A 23,192-nucleotide genomic window follows, 5' to 3' on the forward strand; every position below is an offset into this window, starting at 1 on the left:
TAGTGAAGCCGTCCAGTGCGGCGCCAATGAGGACGCCAATGAGGACGGCGGCTCCGCCTGCCTGGACTTCCCGCTGGAGCTGAAGGACACGCGGGGGCCCCCCACCCCTCGGGCACAGTGGCGGGAGGGGTCCAGCCCCGGGCAGGAGCGGAGGCTGGGGCCGCAGGCTGACCTGAGAGACTGAGGGGCACGCAGGCCGGCCACTGGGTGAAGGCCAGGACAGAGGTGGCCGGGGTCCCACCTGCCGGGACCTCCAGCTCGGGGCCGCACCAGCACATCCGCAGCCCCTTCTTTCCACTGGACCCCGACCGCCTGCAAAGCGGCTCACCACCCCAGGGTGCCCGCGCCACCCCCGAGACCTGAGACTGGGGCGGGGGTGAGGGGAGGCCACAGGTGGGCCTGGGCCTGCAGAGTGGTGGCTGGGAAGAGGGGAGTCGCCTGGCTATTTCGCGGGGCCAGTGCGGTCACAGCGACCCTCGACGGTGGAAGAGGGGCCGAGAGTGCGATGCTGAGGAAGGAGGCAGGGGCCTGGCCAGCCAGGACCGGCCGCCTCAAGGCACTGGAAGGGGCCGGGCGGATGGAGCTCAGCCGCTGGCGCCTGACTCAGCCCAGGTTTCACGCTGCCCCCCGGTCAATCTGGTGCTTTGCGACAGCAGCAGGAAGAGACTAACCGCAGTCCGGGGTGGCCACGAGCAGGCGGCGGCACGGGCCGGTGTACACCGAGAGACTGGCTAGAGAAGCCACCGTTTTGCTGCTACAAAGGGGACTCGAAGGGGCAGCTTCGCGCCACTCCCTCCTCCCTCCTGCCCGGACACAAGGGGCAGGGGGCCTCCCAGCGCAGGACACACCAGAGCTGGGCACCACACTGCCCGCCTGGGGAACGGCTTGCTGTGGCTTCCCGCCACCCGACCCGCGGCAGACGCGGCAGTGACAGCGCCATGTGGACCTCAGCCCACCGCCCAGCAGCCGGCCGAGCCATGGGCACCCGCACCTGCCCGAGGCGCTGGCGGCCGTTGGGTCACCGGGCACTGCTTCCAGATACTTGGGGCTCAGGAAACGCCCCTACGATGTCTGCCAACCGCTCCTCCCGGGCACAGCAGGCTGTGGCCACAACCGCGGCCGCAGCATCCCGGCCCCCCCCCCCCAGAACACACAGCACGTCACCAGGCCGCGCACACTCGTACATGTTTGTTTATTGCATCAAGTTCCTCGCAGCATCTTTTTATAATCCAGAAGAAAAAATTCAGAAAGGCTTTTCATCTGCGCTCAGGTTAGAAATACACAAAAGTGAACATGAGGACGCAGGTCCTTCTTTGCAGGCGGAGCTGAGAAGCGCGTGCAGCCCCTCCCACCTCAGCCCTGCCGAGCGGAGGCCAGTCGGCGGAAGCCGAGGGTCCCAGCAGCCGGGGCAGGGAGCCCAGCGAGGCCCCGTCCCCCGAGGCCGGGCAGCTGTCACCAGAAGATCCTCGGCCATCTCCACCTGGGCACACGGCCAAGGGGCTCACCCACATCCCTGAAAGCAGCACCCCCCCACGGGCGGACAGACACCCGCCCACCGGACCGCGACATTCAAATTCCCTGAAGCAGATCCTTTTAAAGCGTGAAGTCGCTCGGTCTGGGGCGGGCTTCCTTGTGCCCCCGGGGGGCCGTCTGGTTGGGCGTGATGCCCACTTCTCCCAGGAGCTGTACGATGTGTCCATGACACGCAGACTACGCAGGAGTGGTCAGCGGAGCGGGGCAGCGGTCAAGGTCGGGCAAGGTCACACACGTGCCACAGCGCACAGCCGCCCGAGGGGAGAGGGCCAGGGCCCTGCGCCGCATCAGCGCAGACGGGGCGGGCGGGCGGGAGCCGAGCCCTCTGCAGGCCGAGCTCTCACCGGAGCCCGCTGGGGCCGCAGGAGCGAGGGATGTGGCCGGCCCGGCCCAGACACCACCGTCACAGCAGCCCTCACACACCCCAAAGCGCGCCGGCGGTCGGGACCCCGCTGAGTAAGTTCTCGAACAGACGAGGGACGGTGGAGGCGCGGGCGAGGCGCCGCCGCATCAGAAGCCCTGCAGCTCCGGGAGGTTGCGGTACAGATCCAGGGCCTCGGGGTTGGAGAAGGCCCCGCGGTGCTCCACGGCCTTCCCGGCGATGATCTGCTTCACGGCCACCTCCACCTTCTTGCCGTTGAGGGTGTACTGCGGCAGAGACGCGGAGGGGCGCTTCAGGCCCGCCCCGCACACCCCGCCCGCCGCAGACGGAGCGGTCGCCGCCTGGGACGCCCCAGACCACAGGCTCGGGCTCCTGGACTGACACCCGGGGGCGGCCCCCCAGGGGCCGTGGGAGGTGGGGGCGCCTCCCGGATGTTTGATTTTATTACTTGGCTGTGTTTTATCTCACTGGGCGGACTCCAGTTCCCGAAGGCGGGGACGGGGGGACGGAGAAGGGGGGGCAGGGGACTAGGGGGGACGGGGACGGGGACGGGGGGGACACGGAGAACGGGGGGGCGGGGGGCCGGGGGGCGCCCTACCGGGATGCCCTGGGTCTCCAGGATGAGGCTGGGCACGTGCCGCGCCGACAGCCCCCGGCGGATGGCGTCGCGGATGCCGCGCACCAGCTCGGGCCCGAAGGCGTGGCCGGCCGCCATCTTGAGGAAGAGGACGACGCGCTCCTCGCCGTCGCGGCTGTGCTGCGGCACGCACAGGCTGTCCCGCACCTCCTCGAAGGCCTCCACTGCGGGCGGGCGGGCGGGCGGGCGGGCGGGCGTCAGGCGGGCGCGGCCGGGCGGGGCGCACGACCCCCGGGCACGCGCCGGGGCCCCCGGCCGCGCGGACCCCAACGGGGCGGGGGCGGCCGCCCCCTCACGCAGGGCGGGGTGCGGCCAGCTCACCCCGCGTCTGAAGAAACTCAATGGCCGCGGGAAACATCCCACCCCCCAAAAAAAGGGCACGCTCCGGAGGAAGGGCCTGCCGGCCGGGGTCCCCCGCACCCAGGGCGCGGCCTCGGGAAGGCCGGCGCGGGCTCCGGGGGCACCTCCCCGGCGGGGGGGGGCTGGGGGGGCTGGGCCCGGGGGCACCCACCGATGTTGTAGATCTCCGAGCTGCCGAAGCGCACTCCGTTGGGGTTGAGCGTGCCGTCGCTGGGGAGACAGACGGTCACCCACACACCGACACCCGCCCGCGCCCCCCATCCCGCCCCACCGCGAAGGCTCCCGCAGGGACACCGAGCAGTGCCAGGGCGCAGGACCCCGCAGGCCCCTCACCTGCGGCCCAGCATGACGATGCCGCCCGTCTGGGGGTTGATCCTGCAGTAGTCGCCGTGCGCCCAGACACCTGCGGGGGGCGGGGGGGGGCGGGGGGTCACCAGAGCTGCCCGGCCACAGCGGGAGGGGGCGCAGGGCGGGGTGGAGCCGGGCCCGGGGAAACTCGGCCGACAGCATTGATTGTGAAGCATCAGAACGACCAAAATCATTCTAGGGTCTGTTTCCCATTTCTTTCTGCACTTTTACTAGATTTTTTAAAAGTAATAAAAAGTCAAAGGGCGCAGAATCCCAGCCTTGGACACCCTCCCGCGCGTGTCTCCACAAGTTTTACACGAGCATCTCCCTTCAAACATTTACACAGGGGAACAGTATACACGCTTGAAAACCGCTGTTCTTCACTTAATGATTTCTGGGGTGCCCTGCCTGCACCGCCGTGACTGCTGACATTCCACCGGGTCTGAATTTCAAGGTGATGCTGCCGGTCGCTGCCCGAGGCAGAAAGCCCTTGGCTGTCCTGCTTCTCCTTCATCAAGCCGTTCCTCACACAGACCAGGACTCTCCAGGCTGGGCCCTCACGAAACATCTCACCTGAGTTCACTCTGTCCGTGACCAGTAGCTCAGATCCCCCCTTTTTTTTAATATCTGATACCATTCTCTTATCTGCCTTTGTCTTTCCAAATGTAATCCTATCTCCCGCTCACTCCCAGATAGCACTGCCGGAAGCGCCTATAAAATCAGTGAACCAGACCGCGCTACGGAGAGAGAAGGGCAGCAGAGCCCCGCTGCCACAAGCAATGCTCTCGGCTTGGAGTTTCCTGGCAGCCAAGGCAAAAGTGGAAATAGGCCAGGTAGCAAAGTATTTGTTTTTCGACTAAGGGCTTCCAAAATAAAGTAATATTTATTCTGAAATTAATCATGGGAAATCTTGAGTATATAACAAAAAGAAACAGAAAAGATGATTTTCAAAGAGTGGCACTGCAGATGAGGAAACATCGCTTCTTACACGGATCCTCCAGCTGGGGCTGTGACCCTCCTGGCCTCCCTGAGGGCAGGGCTGCTGTCTCTCCCTCAGGTCACAGAGTAACACTCCTCTCTCTGCATGCTCTCTGTTCTGCCGCCGTCTGCCTGGCAGGGCCCAGTGTGGGGCTGACATGCAGCAGGTATCAAATGGAGGCCAGGCCTCATCTGGGGGTGGGGCCTCCCGGGAAACTCAAAGGACGTGCATACACCCAAGAAACGGGCGTGCGTACAGCAAATCCCTCCCCTGTGGCTTGTGCAAAACCAGATTACCTTTCTAGAGGCCACAGAAAGCCAGTACTTAGTATAAATAACCGTGGAACAGAAGGTTTGCTAAATCATGAATTCTGAGGCAGCAATAACTCGAGGCTGCTTATGAAATTAGCTACGAGGGAGGCAGGAATCGGAGCTGGAAAGGCTCCCTGCCTGGAGAGGCACCCGCCGATGAGCCGCCGGTGTAGGTTCTGCAGAGCCCCCACCACAGATGCACCCCACTCCCACCTCTGCAGGAGCCGGATGAGCTGTGTGACAGGCGGAAAAACTCACGCCAGGCCCCCTGCACACGCCACCTCTCCCTGACAGGGCCCCGCCCCGCCCCCCCCCCCAGCTCCCAGCAGCAGGGGGCCGGGCTCTGGGCACAGGGGTGAGGACTGCACTCCCCCCAGAGGACACTTTCCTGGAGGGCCGCAGGCGGCGGGACCCGCATGCTCGCCCCACCCGAGGAAGGAGCTGTGAGCAGCTCGGGGGGCTTGGGGAGCAGGGCCAGAAAGGGGGACACAGAACCAGACACAATAGGCCCAGGCCGGGGACGGGGCAGCTTCCTCTGCATCCTTGCCTACCTGGGAACCTGGAGAAATATGCCTTCCGGTACTTGCTGCCGTTCTCGTCGTTCCAGAAGTGCGTGGGCTGGCAGGGAAGCGGCCTGGTGCACACCAGCTCACCGCTCTCGCCCCACACTGCCTGCCCTGGTGGGAAGAAAGGGGGAGACTGAGCACAAAGCATGGCTTGCTTCGCTCTCCCCCTCCCTTCGTTTCTCTCCCCCTTTCAGGTTCTTCATTCTCCAGTATTTCAGACACACACAAAGGGCAGAGCTGACCCACACCCACGTGCCCAACTCCTTGGCACCCCGAAAGCCGAGCTTCCAGCCCAGTGTCTCCCCTCCAACCCCCCAACCTCTCTCGAATGCGATGCTTGTCCCCCACGCACTCTGGACGATGCACCTTGTCACTTGGGTGCTTCCAGCCTTTGGCTGTCTGCCAGCCTGACATGGGGGCCCTGCCCCCCGCTTTCCACCACCTGTCATTCTCCCAGGGTGACTGGGACACTTTATCCCCTGGACACGTGCACCTGTTCTGCTCTCAATTTGTTTTCTGTTACAAGATACTGGTGCCAAGCACCTCGCCTGGCCTATTCCTCCCAGGAGAGAGATCCCCGGATCACGAGCCCCGGTAATTTCACCCCCAATAGCTTCTCCTGCTTTCTAAAACAAGCGGTGCTGAGGGGCCCCCGCCCTGCTAGGGAGACTCCCTTTCCAGGCCAGCCCGGTACAGGCCAGGGCAGCGGGCGGAGGCCGGGAGAGCGGGGTCCCCCTGGCCCAGCCCTTCCACGCAGAGGCGGCAGGATTACATCACAAACACTGGCATCCCCGCCCCTGAGGAGACCCCGGTTCTGCCAGTTCCCCTCGCCTCAGCCCGTTCATTTCACCCCAGATGAGCCTGAGACAGAAGCCACATAGACAACTCTCCACACATCCCCTCCTGCACCCCAAAATGCAGCAGGGACCGAGCCCCAGGGAAATGGGAAGGAAAGTGTTACGAGCACATGGCGCTGGGCAGCAAGAGAGAAAGGCGGCTCGGGGAGCTAAGAGCCAGTTTCCAGGAAGGTGTTGGCAACGTCTCCCTGAACTGGGGGCAGAGGCCCTGGCCCCACTTCTATCATCTTTCCCACGTCCCCCCAAAACTTCAGGCTGGCGCAACCTCCCCACTTGCTCTGTCAGGTGACGGGAAAGGCAGCGGAGGGCGAAGGGTCCGAAGCCATGAACCCTGCACATGCCCCACATGCCCGGCCTGAGCTGAGGGGTGTGTCTGGTTTAGCCAACACCCCCACAGACTGAAGCAGCTCCCCAGGAAGCCTCCACCAAGGTCAGGGCGCCCCCGAGCTTGGCCGCCGGGGAGACCCAGGCTGCGAGTCACAGCTCTCAGGGGAGCCACGGGGCAGAGGCGGGAGTTGGAGGGTGTCAGCAGGCCTCAGGGACACCGGCCGGCCAGCAGGAGGGGCCCCTCTCGGACAAGGTGGCTCTGGGGACCATTTCCCCAGCAGCCACAGGGCGAGCCCGTCCAGGCCCCTCACACCCCGTCACACAGAGAAAACGGTTAGTGCAGCGTCACCTTCCTCGTTCCAGGCCTCCACAGCCATGCCCAGGTTCCGGGCCTGGATCTCGCCCTTGTACACGGGGATGGACACGTTCTGGCCCATGAAGCAGGAGATGATGTCCGTGCCACCTGCAGGAAGCGCAGAAGGGCCTCAAGATCCGGGAGGCCGAGGCGCGCGGCCACTAGCAAACACAGACCACCCCAAGGACACCTGCTCTCCCTTCTCCAGACCGACACCGAAACACTGCCAGGCGGTGCGGCTTCCCTGCAGGGAGAAATGGGAAGCAGCTGGGAACTGGGCGAAGCTCCCGGTCTCTGGGGGATTTACTGTTTTGACTGAATCTTCCCGCTGGAGGACGGACTAAAGGAACAGCCCCCGGCGGCCACGCTGACACCCAAGCCGCAGCGTCAAGGAAAACGAGGCTTCGCCCTCACAGAGGCCCCTGCGGCGCCGCCTGGGGCCAGTGACCAGCCAGGAGGGCTCGGGGTGTCGGCACAGGCCCACAGGTGCGCCTCCACAGGCAGCAGGCACGCTGGGTGGCGGCCAGCCCCCAGGAGGAGGGCGAGGGGTGAAGGAGGCACACCCCAAACCTGGGCTCGGACACTGGGGCGGCGCAGACGCCAGCCGTGCCTTCCTGTGGTCTTTCCCCGCAACCGCACCTCATCATCCCACCGTCTGCTTTCTTCACTCACTCCTGAGCCTCGTTTTTATCTCTTTCGTGAAATAAAGGCAGCAGAATCCGCCAGATGAGCTGCTTTTAGCAGTTAACTGACCACTGCTGGGAGGGGTGGACACACGCAAGGGGCCGCGGGCCGGACGGCGTGAGCGGCGTCCCCCGCCACCTTCTGGAAGGAGCCGCCGCGAATACGGAGCGGAGCCCAGGCCGGCGGGCAGTCCGCACGAGCCCTGGCAGTGCACGGGCCACTGCGCGGCGCCTCAGCCCTGCCCGCGCCCCCTGCCCAGGCACCCAGGAGCCCCGGGGCGCGCGGGGAGCGCACCTGAGATGGAGCCCAGGAGCACGCTGCTCTTGACGCAGGTGTACACGTACTCGTAGCTCTGCGCCTTCAGCGGGGAGCCGGTGGACAGGATCGTGTGGAGCGTCTGGAGGCTATGGGTTTCCACTGCAGAGAACCAGGGGCGTCATGCGAGTCGGAAGCCTGGGCTGCTCCGTGCAGAAGGGCGCCCGGGCAGACCTGACTTCTGGGGGGGCCTCACCTGGCTTCAGGTTCTTCTCCTCCAGCACGGACAACCACTTGGCGCCGGTCCCCAGGATGGTGATGCTGCGGGGGGCGGGGGCGAGCAGACACCTCAGGGCCACGCGTCTCAAGTCAGCGAGCCCTTCTGACCACGTGCGAGTCCAAGCCCCACCATTTTTCTGGGGTGAATGAGAGCGGCCCCCACTATGTTCACGAGCAGTGTGCCTGGCGCCGTCCCCCACCCCCCTCCCAGCCGCCGTGCGTGGGGCCGGAGGGAGCTGTGCCATCAAGGCCCGGGCAGGTCTACCCGGGGTCCACCTCCCGCAGGGTGGAGGCGGGGGTCGGGGACTCGCGCCGGCGCCTCCCCCAAGCGCGCTCTCCCTTCCCTGCAGAAATCAGAAAAGGCGGCTCTTCCCTTTTCAGACGTCCAGCATGTCCCCAACCCCCCTGGCCCCCACAGTCTGGTCAGCGTGACTTCAGAGAGCGCCTGCTCCCACATCCCACGTCCTCCCCCGGCCGCCGACAGGTAAGCGCTACCTTCCCCACCAGAGACGGACCCGCCACAAAGCCTCACACCCTTGCTGCTGTGGAGCGTCCTCGTCTGATGCGAAAAGCAGGGCGGCCTGGGGCAGGACCCCTCCGAGCTGCCGTGCGGCCCCTCCCATGCCTTCACCCTCTCAGGGCTCGCGGTCACCTGCCCCGCAGCCTGGGCCCTCCCAGCGGTGCCCGGGAGAGGCTGATTCAGGAGCAGGCGCCGTGGGGAGCAGGAAATGCACGGGCTCTCCCACCGTCCCCCACCCTGCATGGTGCACAGGCTCAAAGTCCAGCTCCAAGGATGGGGGTGTGACCCTGAGGGGGGCACTCAGTACTGTCCTCCGTCACCCCCAGCCACACAGATTCTGTCCTGCTCACCCCCTGCTGCCCCCCCAAAACCGGTGGCCCTCTGGTCTCAGGAGCGTGTGCGTCACGGGGGTAACTGTGACCTCCGCTGTGACCGGGTGGGAAGACGGAGCAGCACCCCAGTCCTGCGCGTCTAAAAATGGCACCGTCGCCTGTCAAGCTCCAGGGCTTGCATAAGACGGTTTAAAAACATTCCCTCATGAAGTGCCTTCTGGTGTGGGTGGGGGCTCTGCGGGTATTTTTAGCAAATACCCTTGGGAACCACGGCACAAAGAATGAGGCTCAGCCTGGAGAGGCCCCAGCGCCCCACCCAGCGCGGCATCACCCCCCGCCGCCTCACCCGGCCACCCCGCCCCGGCCCTACATGGACATCTCCACAGCCACCCCCGCCCACAGGGCTGCACAGCCCGAGGCCCCAGCCCCCCACTTCTGCCCTCTCCACCACGGTTTATTCCCCAAGAGGGAACCAGACTGGGCTGTGACAACCCAGAACCAGAGCCCGGGACTCCCATCCGAAGGCTCTAAGGGCATCACGTTTCACTCAGAAAAAAACCTGCCCCCCAGCCCACCTGGATTCCCAGGGTGCCGGCCCCCCCATCAGGCTCCATCAGCCTCCCACACGGGGGTCCTTCCAACTCCCCAGACACGCCGCCTCGGGTCCAGAAGCTGTGCTCCCAGTCCTCCGAGGGGACCCCACCCAGACGACAGCGCCTCCTTTCTGGTCTCCTTAGCCTCGGCCCCAGTGCCACCCCCAGGACAGGCTCCACCTCGGCGGCCACTCTGCAGCCCTGGCCAGACGTGGGGGTGTGGGTGACGCTGGCTTTGAAGGACGAGCTCTGCGGTGAGTGTAACAAACCAACACGCCGTGAGCTTAAACTTACACACGTTCTATGTCAATTATCCCTCCGTAAAACTGAAAACCCAAACACTAGAGGCTGAGAAAACAACAAGAGTTTCAAATAATACCGATGGGGGGGGGGGTGCATGCAGAAGAAAATTCATCTTTTACAAGAACTTTGCCCGCGCCTTCAAAATAGACTCCCCGTCAGCCGGTGAGCCGACTGACAGGCAACAGAGACATCGCTCTCGAGTTTCCAATCTAAAATGTGGACGCACAGCACTGGATGCTGAGGGCTGTGCCCGCCCCACCGATGCCAGGCAGCTGTTCACCTGGCGTCTGGGACCACCCCCCGAGCGCCACTTCATTTCAGGAGGGCGAAGTCACTTCGGCCAACGCCGTAACTCCTGCTGTGGCCACAACGGATGTCTGAGGCCCCCGGTCCTTCTGAGCACCCCGCCCGCCCTGCAAGGCTGCCAAGCCACCCCCTACTCTGCAGCCACGCGGGGCGCCAGGAGGCAGATGCTCAGTACGTGCTCACCAGCTGCACCGAGCCAGGGCTGTGAAAACACACACAAGAGCCCATACCCACCTGCACACACCCACGGGCACACACCCACCTGCACACACACATGGGTACACACCCACAGGCACACACCCATGTGCATACACCCACCTGCACACACCCATGTGCACACACCCATAGGCACACACGAGGTCAGGCACATGGACAGATGCCCACACTCTCCCACTCTCCCATCTAATGGGCACACACAGCTGGGTTCCCCGCAGCTCTTCATCCCTCAATTTCATCAGCATGAAGGCCCAGTGACACACTCTCCGTGTTCTTCACACACACACACACGCACACACACACACACACACACACGCACGCTGTGTCCCCACCCGGGGCCCGGCTGGCATTGCGGATGAAGATCTGCAGCACCCCCATGCCGGGACCCCACCCACCTTTCAGTCTCATCAGGAGAGAAGCCCTGGCGACAGCCCGAGCCAAGTGCCAGGGTCTGCGCTGGGCCCGGCCGGGGGCTCTGGGGAAACAGCGGACGCCAAGGCCAAGGCCATCAGTGAGCGGCTCCTTCTGTTCCCCCACCGGGAAGGGATTCCAACCAGTGGGGAGTAAAAGGCCCAGGTGCTGACTCCGCCCAGAGCCGCGGCCCCGGCACCCCCACCCCGGGACAGCAGAGGGCAGCAGTGACCCCGGAGGGACGGTGGTGGGGTGACTTGGCCGGCAGAAGGGCCCTGGTAGGATGTTCCTCTGCCGGTTCCTACCTGACCACGGGTCTGGGGTGGGGGTGCCAGGAGGCGTCCACTCCCATCTCCACTGCTCCTGCCTCCGCCCCCAGGGCTCCCGCGCCCTCCAGCCCAGAGAGGACCGTCACCAGCACTGCAGGCCGCAGTCCTCCCGAGGCATACGTGGCACATCAGGAGGCACCGGGATGGGCTGGGAACTCGAGGGGAACAGGGCGGGGACAGCTGGTGCCAGCAGGCTCTCCCCTCCAGAGGGTGGGAGAGAGAGGAAGCCCGCGAGGCCCTCGTGCAAGGCTGTGCTGTCCCCGAGCGGGTCTGCCGCGTCAGAGCCTGCCCTGGCTCCCCCCGCGTCCTGGCTGAGACACGCTCGCTGGCCTCAGGCTCCCCGGGGCCTGCACTGCGATTCCAGGGTTAGGACATAAGGTCGTCTTCCCTCCACAAGGCCCTGTGGCCTCAGACCTCCCCCCCAGGAGCCTCTCCTGTCCCTTCCCGCAGGCCTGATGACTCTGGCACCTGCCCCACCCCAGGCAGACGCCCAGAACCCAAGGCTCCAGGAGACAGCACCAGGTCCGCGTGGTGGGGCTGCGGGCACCTACCCGATCCTGTCCACCAGGTCCCACAGCACGTTGGGGGTCGGCACCAGTGGGGAGCCGTCGTACAGGACCAAGGCCGCACCCGTGGCGAGGGCGGACACCATCCAGTTCCACATCATCCAGCCGACCTGGAACAGACCGAGAAGGGCGCGTCAGCCGAGGCTGGGCGGCCCCGAGCCCCTCACTCAGCCTTGCCGTCCTGCCAAGACCCCACAGCGGTCGAAGCCTCCCTTTCAAGCACAAGAGGCTCCCCCCCGTGGGGGGGCGCGGGGTTTATGGCACATACAAGGTCACTGAGGCTGCTGGGAGTGTCTCCCTGGTCCTCACAGGGGTGGCAGGAGCATAGGGTGCCCGCTGCACAGACGGCCACACGCATGGGGTGCTGCACTGAGCCGGCCGACCGCAAAAAGGCTCCCAAAAGCACCCAAGTCAGTGACATTGCCCAGCAGGAGGTCGGGGGGCAGGTGGGGGAGCCTCTGGTTGTGGGTGCTAGGCCTGGGAGACAAGCAGCCCTGCACCTGGCCCCCCGAGGTGCCCACAGAGCCGGCGGCTACACGTCCTTCCACAGGGGAGCGTCGGAGCAGGACTCACCGCCCTGGGAGGCACAAAGGTGCAGCCTCCACTGGCCACGCTGCTCCCACTGTGCAGCCTCAGGCCCTGCTGGGGGCCACGCTGGACCCACCGGCCAGGGACTGGCCAGGCACCTGCATGCACGTCCTCCACAGCTGCTGTAACAACCACCCGCACCCGGCCTGTCAGCTCAGACCCACCGTCCAGGGCTTCCTGGGTCCAGACCTGGTGAAGTGCCGAGGCCGCATCCCTCCGCAGCTTCGGGGACGTTGTCTCCCCACCTCCTCCAGCCTTGGGAGGCACTTGGGCTCGTGGGCCCGCACCACCCCCACGTGATCCCACCTCCTGCACCCCTCCCCAGGCCTCCACAAATTCCTTTTCTGTCTGGATTGGCCAGAGGCGCCTTCTCGTGCGCAGGTAAGAGCCAGCCACGGGCGGCCCATGACTCCTCCTGCGCCTGCCCATAGGACAGGTCAGGTACAGCAAACGCCTGTGAGCTGAGCCGCCCAGACAGCAGGCCCGAGGCGGGAGGGACACCGGGGCCCTGGGGCAGGAGCCGCCCGTGCGGGAAGGAAGACTCCCTGAGGGCCAGCGGGTGCCGCTCACCCACTCACCGTGGTGTAGTACAGGAGGATGTCGGCGCTGCCCATGTCCCCGTGCAGCATGTGCTCCTTCAGGTGCTGGATCAGGGTGCCCTGGGGAGAGCAATGCGCTGCGTCTCCTGCTCTCAAGTCTGTCTGGCTCTTTGTCAAATGCTGGCGGGGCCATCTCCACTGTGGTCCCCCCCAAGGGATCTTGCCCACAGCGAGCCAGTCAGCCCCTTGCCGGGCCGAGCGCGTGACGGAGAGCTCAGCACATCTCAACGCCGACGGGGCTGCAGCCGCCCTGTGGACTCAGGTCCAGACCTCCCCCGCACCCCACTTGAGGAGGGCTGCACCCCAGCATCTCAGGGCCAGGAGTCCTCCTGCACCATCTCAAGGCCCGGGAGCGCGGTGGGCAGACCTACCCCAGCGGAGTGCACCATGCACTTGGGTGCCCCGGTCGTGCCCGAGGAGAACATGATGAAGAGTGGGTGGCTGAAGGGCAGCTGCTCAAACTCCAGCTGCGGGGGCTGCTCCCCGATCCCGGTGGCGAGAAAGTCATCCAGAAACACGCTGTGGGCAGAGACATAAGAAACGGGCCACGGACATTCCCGAGCGCTGCCTGCACCGTCAGACCCGTCAGACCTGGCAGACCCGGCCACCGCTCCCCGCCACGCCCACCTGGGGAGGCCCCGACCTCCAGGGAGGGACGGGGCCGCCACTCTGCCCCTCCAGAGACCCGGGGCCTCAGGACTCTTGCAGACTCCCCGAGCCTGTGAAGCCAGCCTCTCTGTGCCTCCAGCCAGCGCCCCGGTTTGCAAAGGGAAGCAGGAGTCCCGTGGTCAGAATTCTTCCCCTTTCCCCGGAGGGCCGGGGAGGGCGCGGGGCAGGCCCCCGAGCTCTCCCAGCACAGGAAGGTCACAGCACCGAGCAGGCCGAGGCCCCAAACTGCAGCCACCACAGCCAAATGTGCCGAGGAAAGGGGCTGGGCAGGTAAACGCCTCCTGTTGTCCCAAACCCACCAACCCCGGGGGAGCAGCGGCTCGAGACAAATATTTGCCCAGGGACAAATGAAGGCGGCCTATGGGCCGTCACCTAAGGGGTCTGCCAGCCCGACCCAAGGCTAACACGCGGCGTCCACGCCCAGGGCCCCGCCAGCGGCTCTGCTTTCTGAGCAAAAACAGAGCTGCGGCAGCTGCTGCCCAGCCGGGAGCGGTGCCTTCTCTGTTCAACAGCCACAGACATACCCACCGGGAGCCCCGGCCTGGCCTGCCACAGGGTGAAGGGGAGAAAAAGAGGGGGAAGTCCAGCTGCTCGCACAAGCAGAACTGCCTCCCCCAAGGGGACATGAAATCGGGCCTGTGGCAGGGCTGGGCGCAGAGGGGGCCGGGACGGCTGGGAGGCCTTCAAGATGAGGGTGGTTCAAAAAGGGCGCCTGGAACAGTTCCTCTCAGCTGCAGACAACAAAGCCCCTGGCCAGAGTGCCTGGGAGCCGTCCACTGCGGGGCTCTGTGGCCAGCTAGCGCCCCCCCCCGCAGCCACGCGGGGCCGTTACATGAAGCCCAGGCTGATCGGGCACTTGACACCGAGAGACCCTTCCCTCCAAACGGCCTGTAAATCGCAGTAAATGGCGATTATTTCTGTTGCTCTTCTAGAAAATGGAAAGCCCAGAGGGTGGCCGCCCCTCTGGGTCTCCACACACATGGCCACAGCCTTGGCTGCCCAGGAGGAGAGCGGCCACCCACACTGGGGTGGGGGGGGCGGTGGGGTGACGTGGGCCTGGATGCTCCGGTTTTCTGTTCATTATTGACAGACCCAGAGGACGAGCCGGGTCCTGCTGTGTGGCCACTATCCACCCTGGCGGGGGCCCAGTTCCAAGTTCCTCAGGGGCAGGTCGGCACGTGACGGGGTCACAGGAACCTCCCACGCACCTGAGGGGCCCAGCGGGGCTGCGCAGGCTCCCCCGGGCAAGCGCCCCGCTTACCTGTTTGGGATCTTGGAAATGTCTATCTTCTCTCTGGGGGCGAGGTAAGGGATCACCACCACCTTCCTCAGGTCCGGGAGGCCTGGAGGGAGGAGAGCAGGTTGCAGGACTGGGGGTGGGTGCTCGTGGCCGCCGGCTTTTCTGGATGAAAGGTGATTCAGCCGCGGGACAGGGCTCGCGGAGGTTTCTGGAGCTCGCAGCTCGCAGGGCCCACAGTCTCTAGGGCTCGTCCCCACACCCACATACCTTTCACCACCCGCAGCAGCTTGTCCAGGTGGCCGTGCCCCTTGCCGTTGTACTGCACGGCCTCCACCGAGAAGATGAGCTTTGGCTGGATCTGGGAAAACCGGTCCAGGACACCCTGGAGGCGGAAGGAAGGGTGGGCCTGGGCCGGGCAGGGCCCTTCACCAGCCATGGGCACGCAGCGGGGTCTTGCCTTCGCTGCGCCTGCACCCCTCCCCGTGGGCACGATGCCGGCCAGGAGGGCGGGGTATGCCCCCCAGAGATGTCAGCACTTGCAGTGCCAATATCAAACACCAGGACTTCCAGACACACTGCAAGACCAGACTCAGCTTATGGACCAGGAGTGCTGGAGGCCCATCCGCAGCGCCGGCCAGACCCCACAGCACCAGCCAGACCCCACAGCCCCTGCCAGTCCCCATGGCACTGGCCAGACCCCACAGTGCTGGCCAGACCCCACTCTGCAGGATTTGCCTTCAGACGACCGCAGCACCAAGGAGCCTGCACACCTCAGTTCTGTTCTAGGTTTCACTTAAGAGGCCCCTCCGTCCCCTGAAGGACACTTTCGGCCAAGCAAAGTATCCTGCAAACGTGGACACAGGTAAACAAACCCATGTCCAGAACAGGCTGGCCGCGCCCAGGTGCCCATGAGGACCCGTAGCCTGCCGCCCCGCCCAGCCTCCTCTTTCCTGGAAGAGGACGCACCTGCCACGCAGGTGCTGAGCTTGTTCCTGGAGCTGGTGCAGGACAGGTGTGGCTGTGGCACACGCCCCCACCTGCTCTGCTCCAGGGTGACAGCCGTCCCTGGCCTGGGACAGCTCTTCTCCCCCAGGCCCCTCCGGCCTTTCTCAGGCCAAGACCTCGGTGGGGCCACTGTCAGCCCCAGAGGGTGCCCCGAGGAGGCATCTCCCAGACCAGCTCCGCTGTGCTCTCGGAACAGGAGGCAACGAGGACGAGGGTCTCCAAAGCAGAGGCCTGGGCCTTGGCAGGGGAAGACGAGAGTCTCAGCGACACCAGGGCCGCTCTGGCTGCCACCGAGGCTCAAGATCTCTGAGCAGCCCCAGGCTGCAGAAGCCAACACCCCCCAGCTGCTTCCAACCCGAACACGGTGCCCAGCGACCCGCAAGCAGGAGGCCAAGGCCAACATGGGGTTGTGACAGCCGGCGGGGGGCACGTCCTGTGAGCCATGCAGGCACACACAGGGCAGCCCAGGATGCAGCGCTGGGCAAGGGCCCGGCTCTCAGGCTGGCCTCCCCCAGAGTCCTTGGAAAAGCCACCAAAAGTAAACGTTGAAACAAAAGGGAAGAAGCAAATGGGGTGAACAAAGCAGAACCAAGGCCCTGGTGAGGCAGGAAGGCGGGAACCAAAGAGCAGAGCCCCGCCCGCACCTGGCCATGCCCCGCAGGCGGCTGGGGCGGGGAGCTGGGCCAGGAGATGGCAGGGGCAGGGCGAGGAAGGGGGCGTCCCGCCCACCCCTCCCGGAACAGCCCGCTGCAGACTCGCACGTGCCACAGCCACTGAGCGGGGGCCCTGACGGTGCAGGGGTGCTCTTGGGAGTTAAGCAGGTGTGCGAAACTCAGAAGGACCATGACACTCGGGTCCCGGGCTGGGCCCACAGCAGTCCTTGGGAGAGCTCCCTGCTCCCCAGCTGGCCTACAGTGGAGGCTCTGGCTCACTGGCCGCCCAGGTCCCCGCAGGCAGGTGCTGGGGTCCACCTGGGCGGGCCCGGGGCTTCCCAGCGGGGGTGGGTGCTGTAGACAGAGCCGCGCGGTCACCAGCAGCTCACACATCCACCAGCAGCCCGATCGCGCTCCCTGAGACGATGCCACGGGCCACATGCCCACCTGCCTGCAGGACAGAGGCCCCCACGCCTGCACCCCCACCTGGGCCCGAGCTCAGGCAGAGCACCGTGCTTGGGAAGGAGGCGTGGGCACTGCTGTCTTCCAGGCCGACAGGCTCTCCCTGGAGGCCCAGTGCCGCCCCTGCGGATTCCCCTCCGGGCACCAGCCACTGCATGCGGAGCGGATCCAGCCTGCCCCCTAGCGCGCCTGGCACAGAAGCAGCTCCAGCTACAGCCACGGCTCCAGCAAGCCCTGGCTGGCCTGAAGCCAGGGAGGGAAGGCCTGGGCGCGGAGTCCCCACCAGCAGCCCCGGCATGGGTGGCAGGAGGCCACCCAACACGGCCTTCGTCACCCTCCCCACCCCCCGCCTGGTGGCTGCGACACACCCCCACACCCGAAATCCAACCCAGGAGCTCTCCTCTCTGCCAAAGCTTTAGTCAGGGTCCTTCCAGCCCTGGGGGGCCATGACCAGGCCCCCGGCCACATGCCACCAACCTGGCCAGTGGCTTTGAACAAGTTAGAAAGTTCCAGTGTAATTCAAAACAGCCCCTCCTCCCAGGGCCTCCCTGGTGGCGCAGGCGGTTGAGCGCAGCACTGTGCTGTCCGCAGCCTCTGCAGCACGGGTTTGATCCCGGCCAGCAAGAATCCCACATGGTGCAGCAGATCTCTCCTGTCTCCCCGCTGCTCCCCTCAGCAGTGTGTTTCATCAGTCTGCCTGTTCTGCTCCCCACTCTGTCTCCAGTGAATCCTCTCACCCTCCCGCACATCTGGCCTGTACCCCGGTTCTTGTATAAATAAATAAATCTTTAAAAAAAAAAACAGCCTCCCCCAACAGGCAATGTTCACAAAGCTGTAGAAGGGGTATCCCAGGCCCCGCAGGATTCACACCACCGCCCTCATAAGCGCCCCCGTTGGGTGCTCAGACCCAAGGCCCTTGGTCAAGGTCACCGGACCAGGAAGCAGCAGAGCCAGAGCCAAACTCGGGCGGGAGGCGGCCTGCCTAGACGGCCCCGCCACCCTGCCCGTCCCCAGCCCCCAGGCCTTCCTCCCCACTCCTCTACAACGCAGCTGCCAAGGGGCCAAGAGCACCAGCACCCAGGCCCGGAGGCCACCTGGGCAACCAGGAGGAGCCCCATGGGGCGCATGAACCCCCTGCCCTGGGCTTGGCAGGGCTCCAGCCTCACCCCACTGGCCACGGACTGGCCTGGCCAACCCCTGAGCTTCTCCAGGCCTGAGTGGGAGAAGCTTGTTTGCTCCTCGTCCCCACGGGGCGGGGAAACAGGACAGATCTGAAACCCTGACCTTTCCAGGCCAGCCAAGAAGATGAGAGCTTCAAGCCCAGCTTCAGGCTGGGGACAGCCTGACACCCACAGAACGCCCGGCTCCACCGGCCAGGGCTGTTCGCCGGCCCTCCCACACGCCCAGCCTTCCCCTCCACACCTCCCTCCCTGTCGCCCCACTCTGCATCCAGAGGGCACGAAGCTCACTCAGGGCGCACGGCAGCAGAGCCGGGCACCCGTGCCCCCGCGCACTGGACAGCCTGGACGCAAGCCACAGGGTGGGCAGGGGGAGGGGCGGGGTGTCAGGGCCGGAGGCACCTGTGTCCCTCCTGGGGGCTGGCCTGTGCTCCTGAGCGTGCCTCCTCCCCAAGGCTCAGGGAGAGGAAAGGCCTGGCCAGGGAGTCCTCTCTGCTGCTGCGTCCCTCCCCTGCAGGGGCCACTCTGGGCAGCTGGGTGCACCCTGGGCCCATGAGGCCCCCTGTTTACGGGGACCAAGTGGCCCGGCCCCTCCCACACAGCACAGGAAGCACAGCCCCAAAGCGGGGGATGAGAAAGGGCGGCCGGGATGCTGGGATTCTCGGGAAGGTCTGTGGTGACACTCAGAACTAATCTGGAAAGCCGCCTGCAGGGGCTCAGCGTCTAGACACGCTCACGGTCAGGAAGCCAAAGCGGAAGACGCCCCGGCCCCGGCCAGCCAGCGAGCACACCGCCGCAGGGGCGCCAGGAGGAAGAGAGCGAGGTCCCTCGGGCTCCCCGCCTCCACTGTCCTCACCCCTGGCCAGGGACACCGTCTGCCTCCAGCCTGCCCGGACCTGCCCCCTCTGATCCCCAAGCCCATCAGTGGGCGGAGCCCGACCCCGGTGATCCCCCTGTACAGCGACCCCCAGGCACCCTCGGGCACGGGGCGGCACCACAGGTGGGACCGGGACTCACATTCACTCCGAAGTCTGGGGACGTGGAGCTCCAGATGGCGCCGATGCTGGCTGCAGCCAGCATGGCCTCCACGGCGTGCGCGCTGTTGGGCAAATAACCTGCCAAAGGGACACAGGGACAAAGTCTTGGGTTCTGGGTTCAGAGTTCAAAATGTACCTCCGGAGGAAGGGGCAGGAAGGGGGGCCGGCTCTGTGCCCACAGAGTGCAGCCAGCCTCACCCTACCTTCCCCCAGCTGCCTGGGTATCACCCAGTCAGATGGCCTGTCACCCACCACCCTCTGTCCACTTCCTGCCGTCACGCCGTCCACTCCACTCTCCACACTGACCAGCGTCAGCCCTGTGGAAGGCATGATCCAGCCTCTTCTCTGCCCACTCGGCCTCAGCCACGGGGCTCCAGACCCAGTTTCACATCTCCAGTTATCTCAGCTTTCCCGCCTCGGGGTCTTCGCACAAGCTCTGCTCTGCCTGAAGCCCCTGCACGCGCGCCAGCCTGCCCCACACCGGTGGGCACATCCTTCAGCCTTCACTCAGATGGAACTTTCCTAGAGACACCTTCTCCAAGGCCACCATCCTAACTCAGGTCTCCCTTCAACACCCACAAAGCACACTGGACGTCTCCCTCATCAAACACCCCTTAATTATCACCCACGTAGAATCATCATCATAACTGGCTGCTTATTGCCTGGTTCCCATGTGAGGGCTGATATTTTGTCTGCCTTGTTCTTTGCTCCACCAGGCCCAGCTGCTCTCAGGTGCCTACTTGACCACAAGAGTGGGTGTTTGCTTCTCAGGCCATCAGGGTACCAAGAGGCCGGGATCCTGCACCCCCAGCCCCACCCCAGGATTCCCCCCCGTGCCCGGATGCGGAGCTGAGACCCATGAAGCTCTGAGTATAAACCCAAGGTCTCAACAGGGCCCCGGCCTGGGGAGCAGGACAGCTGGCTGCGGAGACCGCAGACAGCCAGGGGGCGACGCCCGCGCTGGCCAGACTGCAGCCCTGCACAGCGCTCACTCCACACCCCTCCGCTGACTCCTCACGTGGAACCATTCCTTGGCGCTCATCCCAGGGCACATGGCCCCTGACCCCCATAACCACCAACAGGCCAAATGTGCCACAGTCCAAGCTGAGGCACTGCGAAGAGGGGGCCCTGTGTACTAGGCTGATTGTGACAGGCTCAGGACCCCCCAAAGAAAGCATGGCCAAGAGGGGTCCCAACACACCCCTCTCGTTCTCCCCAGAACCACGGCTCCAGCCAGAGCTCTGGTCTCTTGTTCAATAAACAAGCATGCACACACACGTGCAGAGCACACGCACACCCCGGATTTCAGGCAGGCAAGGAAAACAAACCCAGGGCAGGGGAGCCATGACGGACTCCTCGGAGCTGCGAGCGCTTGAGCAGAGACCTCCGGGAGCCCTGAGAGCCTCAACACGCAGGAGGGGCCAGAGGCAACTTGGGGTGCCCTTTCTATCTGATCCAGTCCTAGGCACCCCATGTGGCAGGCCCCGCCCACCCCACCCAGCTACGATATCCCAGAGAGACGCGGTTCTGGCCTCTCCGGGGGAGCCACACGATCGGGAGCGTCCCTGCCCTCTCTGCAGACGCCCGCTGGAGGCACACCCAGGCCAAACACAGGCGCACCAGGGCCTACCCCGGGCGGTTCTGCTGCCTGGACCGCCCTCCCCTGCAGGGCAAGCCCCCAGTTACCCGTCCTCAACCCAGGGACCAGTACCTGCTGCTCACCCCTGATGCTCTTGAGATTGCTCGGGGCTCCGGGACGGCGCGGGCAACAAAGCACAGAGGGCCCCGGCCCACACAGAGCTCACAGGCAGCGTCAGGAAGGCCGGGGCCTTCTCCGGGGCTCCGCTCCTCGAGCGGGACGCGTGGGCAGCGGTCTTTCCGCCCCGGCAGCCGCCACCCGGGGTCTGTGCACAGGGAAATTGGCCGGGCACTGACACTGACACTCCCTCGGCCGGGTTTTGGGGATCGGGAATCAGCGGGCAGTCATGTCAGCACAAACGGAGAAGCTCACAGGGCGAAAATTCCTCGGGGAGGCCAGGGGCGGCCAGTAGGTTCCCGGGAGATGCGGCAGCGGTTCCCCTGCCAGGGAGGGGACCCCCGTCTCCTGAGTTGGGCTTGGGTTTAAGAACCATGTTTTAGGGCCTCCCTGGTGGCGCAGCGGGTTGAGCGCAGCGCTGTGAAGCTGTCCGCAGCCTCTGCAGCACCGGTTCGATCCCCGGCCAGGCAGGAAGATGCCCACATGGCGCGGCAGACCTCTCCCGTCTCCCCGCTGCTCCCCTCAGCAGTGGATTTCAGTCTGTCTGCCTGTCCTACTCCCTGCTCTGTCTCTGGCGAATCCTCTCACCCCCCACACCTCTGGCCTGTACCCCACTTCTTGTATAAAAATAAATAAATCTTAAAAAAAAAAAAAAAACCCATGTTTTACTCAAAGCTACTGTTGCGCTGTAACCTGCGGCTCAGGCTGTGCGCAGAGACTCTCCAGCTGCCGGGACAGGCCCTGGGCCAGCAGGGGCCTCACAGGACCCCTCCCCTCAGCCAGGCCCCACCAGAACTTGGGGGCCCCCTCTGCAGTTATCTTGCTTCTTGGTCAATTTTTTTTTTTTTTTTTTTTTTTTTTGCCCTGAAGCAACTCCAAGCCACACATTGGCCTCCGTCCCGTCCCCACCCCACGGACCCGCGCACTCACCGACCACGCGGTCCCCCTTCTTCACGCCCATTTTCCTCATCGCTGCAGCAAACAAAGCCACTTGCTGCCTCAGCTCTTCGAAGGTCACCTTGGTGATCTCCTCCTTGCCCTCCCCTGGAAGAGGAAAGGGGCGACTGAAGGCTCTGGGCCCCAGGCCGGGTGGAGAGCCCCGAGCAAGGCAGGGTAGGAGCCCTCCCGGGGCAGCAGCAGGAGGGTGCGGGAGGCCAGAAGGACACGCCTGGACCCCCAGGGCGAGAGGCAAGCCCCAAACGCCACCCACAACCTGCCCGCAAAGACTTTTTATGCTTTTTCTAAGGGCAGGAGCCCTGGGGTTGAGGCATGGTGGTTTTTTTTGGACTTTCCAAATAGACAAAATTCTACATTCCCAGGAAGTTCCAAGGACCCACAGCCCCAGGTCCGCCCTCCGGTGCCACCGGGTGTGACTTGAGCGCGCTGTCAAGGCCGGGCACCTGAGGCCGACACCACGTGTGGGTGGGGTGTCCGCCATTTTGTAGCATTTCTGTAACCGCCATCACAGGCAAAATCTAGAATATCTCCGTCGCCTCCGGCCACCTATGACAGACAGTCCTGCTTCTGGCCCAGCGACCCCACCGACACCATCGGCCCCTTCTCTGCCTCTGTGGTCCATCCCATCATGTCAAGGCTGCTGCAGAAACGGGGTCACGCAGTAGGCGGCCTGTGAGGCTTTTTCCACTCAAAGCAATGCTCTCGAGAGTGAAGTTGGCCTGGGCCGCGATAATGCACTCCTTTTGATCGCCGAGTAGTATTCCACCTCTGGCTGAGTTTTAATAATGCCTATTTTTTTCACATTATCAAGGTAATACAGGCTTACTGCAGAAAACCTTAACGTTTCAAAAATACGTAGATGAGTAAGAAAATAAAATGATCACCCTCGCCTCACAAATGCACACTAAACAGTGAGATGCTACTTTTTACACTAAGGATGGAGTGGTCCAGCCTCCACGACGCCCGGTGACCCTGCCCCGGGATTTACCCTCTGGCTCTCCCTCCGGCACAGACAGGCCTGACCTGAGGTGTTGCGGGAATGACCGTGACTTCTGAGCCTTGGGTGTGACACTGGCTCACTCTGGGAGGCCAGCTGCCACGCCATGAGGACCCGCAAGCCCCGGGGGTGAGATCTGAGGCACCCGCCCACACCCTGGAGCGCCAGCCTGAGCGTGGGCCCGGGGACGGCTGCCCTGCCAACACCCCCACTCTGAGTTTATGGGAGACCCCCGCCCCCAACCAGAACCACCCAGCTAAGCGCTTCTGACTGCGCCCACAGAAACGGCCAGGCGCTGAGCGGTTACTGCTTTAGGCCGTTAGGGGGTCGCTGCTCCACAGTGAAACCAGCCAGCTCGGATGGCTGCCGAGCGGGAGGAAGGGGCCTCGCGGACGCACTGCCCGCAGGAAAGATGCCCGCCCCTGACCCGGGTCTCACTGCTCCGCTGCTCATTTCCCCAAAGTGAATTCACACCCTGAGTCCCTTTCCTGTAAGTCTGGCTCTTCCCATTGACCTCAGTGAGGCGTGCCGGCCACCCTGCTCTGAGCCCCCGGCCGCCCGCCCTGGCCTCTCCGCGTGCGGGAGGGACAAGCCGGCACAGG

At 64.8% G+C, this 23,192-nt stretch overlaps 1 protein-coding gene across 1 annotated transcript in view; it reads right to left on the bottom strand.

Moving 5' to 3' along the window:
- Nucleotides 1-2,043: 2,043 nt before the first annotated feature.
- AACS (acetoacetyl-CoA synthetase) overlaps nucleotides 2,044-23,192 on the bottom strand; it is a gene marked incomplete at both ends in the record, with an annotated part of 31,410 nt that continues 10,261 nt past the window's right edge. The window contains 15 exons of the mRNA XM_084253240.1: nucleotides 2,044-2,181; nucleotides 2,514-2,716; nucleotides 3,064-3,122; nucleotides 3,246-3,315; nucleotides 5,102-5,227; nucleotides 6,650-6,763; nucleotides 7,634-7,756; nucleotides 7,851-7,915; nucleotides 11,435-11,559; nucleotides 12,616-12,696; nucleotides 13,008-13,155; nucleotides 14,567-14,648; nucleotides 14,813-14,927; nucleotides 18,861-18,958; nucleotides 21,567-21,680. Coding sequence (XP_084109366.1) covers nucleotides 2,044-2,181; nucleotides 2,514-2,716; nucleotides 3,064-3,122; nucleotides 3,246-3,315; nucleotides 5,102-5,227; nucleotides 6,650-6,763; nucleotides 7,634-7,756; nucleotides 7,851-7,915; nucleotides 11,435-11,559; nucleotides 12,616-12,696; nucleotides 13,008-13,155; nucleotides 14,567-14,648; nucleotides 14,813-14,927; nucleotides 18,861-18,958; nucleotides 21,567-21,680 — 1,661 coding nt within the window. The remainder of the gene's footprint in view (nucleotides 2,182-2,513; nucleotides 2,717-3,063; nucleotides 3,123-3,245; nucleotides 3,316-5,101; nucleotides 5,228-6,649; nucleotides 6,764-7,633; nucleotides 7,757-7,850; nucleotides 7,916-11,434; nucleotides 11,560-12,615; nucleotides 12,697-13,007; nucleotides 13,156-14,566; nucleotides 14,649-14,812; nucleotides 14,928-18,860; nucleotides 18,959-21,566; nucleotides 21,681-23,192) is intronic.

This window comes from Talpa europaea (assembly GCF_964194135.1).
Source record: "Talpa europaea genome assembly, chromosome: 14".
Taxonomy (NCBI): domain Eukaryota; kingdom Metazoa; phylum Chordata; class Mammalia; order Eulipotyphla; family Talpidae; genus Talpa; species Talpa europaea.